The 5,000-nt window shown below is 43.7% G+C and overlaps 1 protein-coding gene across 1 annotated transcript in view; it reads right to left on the reverse strand.

The window, feature by feature from the left end:
- LOC119597953 (putative uncharacterized protein DDB_G0290521) overlaps positions 1-5,000 on the reverse strand; it is a 43,411-nt gene that overhangs the window by 18,275 nt on the left and 20,136 nt on the right. Inside the window, exon 2 of the mRNA XM_037947622.1 lies at positions 2,170-2,306. Within this exon, the coding sequence (XP_037803550.1) occupies positions 2,170-2,306 (137 nt within the window). The remainder of the gene's footprint in view (positions 1-2,169; positions 2,307-5,000) is intronic.

Genomic DNA, 5,000 nt, shown 5'->3' on the forward strand with positions numbered 1-5,000 from the left:
TGCCACTCGATTATCTACATCGTTTATTTGCGTTCATCATTTTATTTCATATTCAAAAATAACTTTTTTTTTTATCTAATGTGCTAGAGATACACATATAAATACATATTTACAGGAAACAAAACATGATTAACGACTGAAATGACCTTTGCTGAAGCGCCGAGGCCATGACATTACTATCTGCTAACTCTTGTGATTAATGAATACTTTCAAATTAATGAAGATATGCTTAGAATAAAACCTATATTGTGCATAAGTAACATATACAAAAGGCCGAGGTAATGAAATAGATATGAAAATATTATCCTCCTCCTCCTCTTCTTTCGTCTTCATTATCTTTCCTTTTTTATCACATTTATCTCCACTTCCTCTTTCCTCCACAACCACTTCCACTTCCTGCACTTACTCTTCCACCTTCCTCTCCTCCTCCACCATTAAAAACGAAAATATCTTTAGCAAGTTCATCCCATAATTTTATCAATAGGACCTCTTGAAATAAAAAACGACATACAGATAGATAGACAGATAGACGGATTGATAGACAGATAGACAAATAGACAGACAAATAGCGTGACAGACATACAGACAGATAGACATTGACAGACAGACAGACAGACAGATAGTTAGATAGGCAGACAGACAGACAGACAGACAGATAGATAAACAGATATACAGACAGAAAGACATTGACAAACAGACAGACAGACAGACAGACAAGACAGATTGACAGACAGACAGATTAACAGACAGACATACAAACAGGCAGACAGATAGATAAGATCGTGAAAGATTTTTGAAGAATGTGAAATTGTAGACAATACATGATAAGGTAATAGATAATATGTAATAAGGAAGTGAAAGAGATAATGAAACAGATGATAAAATAAGGTTTCATGTTAATAGGAAGACACGCACACAAACAAACACACACAGATACACACACACACACACACACACACACACACACACAAATACATACACAGATACACAAAAAACACACAAAACACACACCACACAACAACACACAACACACACATACACACCACGACACACAGCTCGCAAGTAGAATAAAGAATGTTAAGAAAAAGGACAAAATGAAACACAAACAGAAATAGAAAGTAAATCAACTTAAAGATCTATAATTTTTAAAACTAAAATCAGTCATGGGAATTTAACTTGAATTTTAAAAAAGTAAAATAAGTTTTGAAGGAAGAAAGAGAGAAAGAAAAAAAAAAAAAAAAAGGAGAAAAAAAAGACCAAAAAAGAAAAAAAATAAAAAAAACAAAATAAAAAATAATAAATACTAATCCCAAACGAAAAAGGGACGTCACCCCAAACGGAAATAGGGGATAAAAATTAACTTTTTTCTTCGCCATAACGGACATATAAGGAGAGAGAGAGAGAGAGAGAGGGAGAGGGAGAGGGTAAAAGAGGGAGACGGAGAGGGGAAGGAGAGGGGGGAAAGGGTGAGAGGGAGAGATAGAGAGGGGGAAGGAGAAGGGGGGGGGAAAAGGGTGAGAGGGAGAGATAGAGAGGGTAAGAGGAGAGAGGAGAGCAAGAAATAAAGCGGGGGAAAGGGTGGGGTTGTGGGAGGGGGGGGGGGAGAGAGGAGAGGGAATGGGTCGAGAGGGGGAAAGGGAGGGGGGAGGGAAGGAAATGGAGGGGAGGGGTAAAAAGAGAGGGGGAAGAAAGGAAAGGAAAAATGGAAAGGCAGAGAGCATTTCAGGCGAGGGAGAGAGAGAGAAAAAGGGGATGAAGAGAGGAGGTAAATGTAGCAGACGGGAAGGTACCTCACCTCGCTCCCCCCATCTTCCCCAGGCCTCATCGTTTCCGACAGCGGGAAAACGGCATACTTTACTAGGTGACGGGCCTCAGAGAGTTCGTGAACAGCCCCCGAGGGGGTAAGGTGGCCTACCTTCCCCTATTCAGGCTAACAGGGCCCCCTTACCCCCCCCCATAGTCTCGTGTTTTCCCATACTTTTTGTGTAACTTTAGTAATAAAGAGTCCCGTCTTTTATACCAGTTCATTTCCCCTGAAAAGCTTTATAGTGGGTTCTTCCCCGTTAAAACTGGTGGAGCGGGGGGATTCTTTTTTACTAAGAGTTGACAACGTATGGGAACAATGGATATGTAGGTCACCCTCCCCGGAGGTGGAGGGCTAGGCCAAACCTTCCCACGTCGAGTGGGTCAGACCTCGGGCCTAAGTCATCCTTTAAAATTGACCGTTCCGTGCGGAAGCGTAGAGGCAGTGGGGAAAGCTTTGGGGGGAGCGAGGGAAGTCCCCGGTCCCATCTGCTACATTGTACCTGAGCAATATAGCATATACATAATTTTTTCTGTTACAGGGGCCCGTGGCTTTTTCCCCAAGGCTCCAAGCCCCAAAATGGGCCCCTTTCACTCATGAGGGCGTAGATAGATCATATCTGATCCGTTGCCCTTCAGTTGTGTCCAACGCACAGAGGGTAAGTGCCTAGCCCCCCCCCTGGGGCGCTTTTACCCAGCGAAGTTGTCAGTGGTGTGTTCACCCTTTCATATGTGTTGTAAGCCCTACATACATTGACTACCATTACTACTACTACACCCGTTATAACTGGTGGCAGGGCGCTGGTCCCCGGTCGAAAAGCGGAACCCCCACCTCCAAAGAAAAAAATCTCTTGACGTTTACAAGAATTTTTAAAAAAAAAAAAGGGGTAAGTACCGTTTTGGCCCCCCTATTATTTTTTTTTTCTCTTCCTTCTCCCCCAATACGATTAAAACATGTTTTTTTGGGGTAAAGAGGCTAAATGACAGAAAATGGCATGTTTCACACTTTTCCCCTTCCTCAGTCGCATTTCCGTGTGATCGAGTATGTGGTCAATAAACATGAATATCGTTCGTTAGTTAAGTAGTTAATTAATTTCTCTCTCTTATCACAAATATCATTTCATTTTATCTCGTTTTTCCCCTCGCCCAGCCCTGACTGCGCTTCCTCTTTCGTTGGGTTTTGGCGGTTTTGGTCTTGATCTGACCTCCCTTTTCCTTTTCGGTTAAAACCAGGGGGTTAACCAAGCTCTGTTAAAAAGGTCAGTGGTAAAAAGTTCTACGGTGCAAAGAACAAGGGTTGTAAAGCGGTTTTTAAAATTTATTATACTGAAAATAGGTTTTGGATCTCCCCCCAATAGTGTGCACAGGATTGCTGAATACCCCGGGGGTTTCGTGAAAGCGTAATAGATTGGGGCTCCGACGTTGGACAGTAAAAAAGGTAAAATGAAATTTTTTGTTTGATCGGAAAAATTTGAGTCGATGGGCCCGCGGTTATGTCCCTTATTAAAGTAGATAGGGTTTTTTAAACTAGAATAATTATTGCATTATTCACACCTTTTCACCCTCTTGAAACGGTAGCAGTTTTGGGTTAAGCCCCGGGGTCATGTGATTTTTTAAAATTTGTAAGGAAAAATTTCCGGCGCCTACACAGAACCGGAAAGAGCAGGTTTTTATGATTTCCGGCTGAGTCGTTGTCAAAATCTGCATTTTTTGGGGATAGATCCCCCCGTGATGAAGTTATATGTATAGTAGACAGTACCCCGGGGTTTGATTGCGACCGGAAAATTTGCATGTTTAAATAGCTTTTAAATATTTTTTCAGTCCCCCTCATTCTGCTTTCATTTGTGCATAGTTTAATTCTTTGGTAGTTGAAAATCTTTTATTCTAGCCGCAATTTACCTCAGTTTTCTAGGGAGTGAAAATTAAAATTCGTGTTTTTTGGGTCATTCTGTGTGAGGTCACTCCGCTTTTCCCCCTATTTAAGTACTGTCACTTACCCCCCACCACAACACCTCACCTCATCATCCACGCGGGCAAAAGACTGAAACCTTTTAAAATGGGTTTTTTTTGCTGTCTTAGTGGGATAAAAATTTTGATGTATCTCTTTAGCCCCCAATTTGTCGTCTGCATTGCTTGTAATGAGTACAAGTTACATTTTTTTCTTTCCCCCTGTGAACAGGGTTCAAGTAAATCCTGCGGATTGCCCCTGTCGCGTCCCTTATTCCCTTTATATCTATCAGAGACGGGTGGTAGTTTAAGCCAGGTCCATGCGGATCGCTACTGATGTCTCCCTCTCCTATTTTCTTCTTTAGCTTTGTGAAAATAAAACACAAAATTAAAAAAGGACGAAAATAAGTTAAAAAACAAAATTAAAAACCGCAAATTTTTATAAATAAAAGGCTAGTGGTACACCTCCTCTTCTCTGTTGCCTTTCTTTTTCTCTTGCTATCTGGCCCTTACATATATGATCTGGTTCCCCGACTTTATATTGCAGTCGGACCGACGATAGTCGACACGGCACTGAAGGAGGACCCTGCTGCAGAACCGGTCACCTTAGGATGCTGTGGGAAGGACTTCATCGGATGATAACTATAGGCCTGTGGACCAGGATTTCGTCAGAGTAGGTGTAAAGCCACCCTATGATGTAGTGGATGGGCGCTGCCTGCCAAGATGCCCATAAATCCAGCGAAGGACCAGGAACTCGCCAGCGCAGGCCCAGGATGCTGTGGATGAGCAACGCCTGGCGGACGCCCGCAGATCCAGTCAACTCCAGGAGCTCGTTAGCGCAGGTATCAGCCGCCCCCAGATGCCGAAGAGGACGCCCTGCCCTGACGCCTGTGGTCCAGATGAAGATTACGAGGACGAGGACGAGCATGCCGCCGAGAAGGACCTGGACGAGATCTGTGAGGACGTGTGGACGAGAACGCCGCCGAGTTAGGCCTGGACGAGGACTACGAGGAAGTCTAGACGAATCCGAAGTCAAGGAGGACCTTTGCGAGACTTGCGAGGATGTGTGGACATCGTGGACGGACAGATTACACCGAGGACCAGGAAGATGAGGACGACAGGAACGAGCAGCCACGAAGATGCACCAGGACAACGCACGAGAACGAGACGACCAGCCAAGTTAGGTCACCCTTGAGGCAAATCTAAGACACCTCGAGGGCGAACCGTGAGTAGGTGGCCGAGTACATGTA

The sequence above is a fragment of the Penaeus monodon genome, chromosome 40 (genome assembly GCF_015228065.2).
Source record: "Penaeus monodon isolate SGIC_2016 chromosome 40, NSTDA_Pmon_1, whole genome shotgun sequence".
NCBI classification, from domain to species: domain Eukaryota; kingdom Metazoa; phylum Arthropoda; class Malacostraca; order Decapoda; family Penaeidae; genus Penaeus; species Penaeus monodon.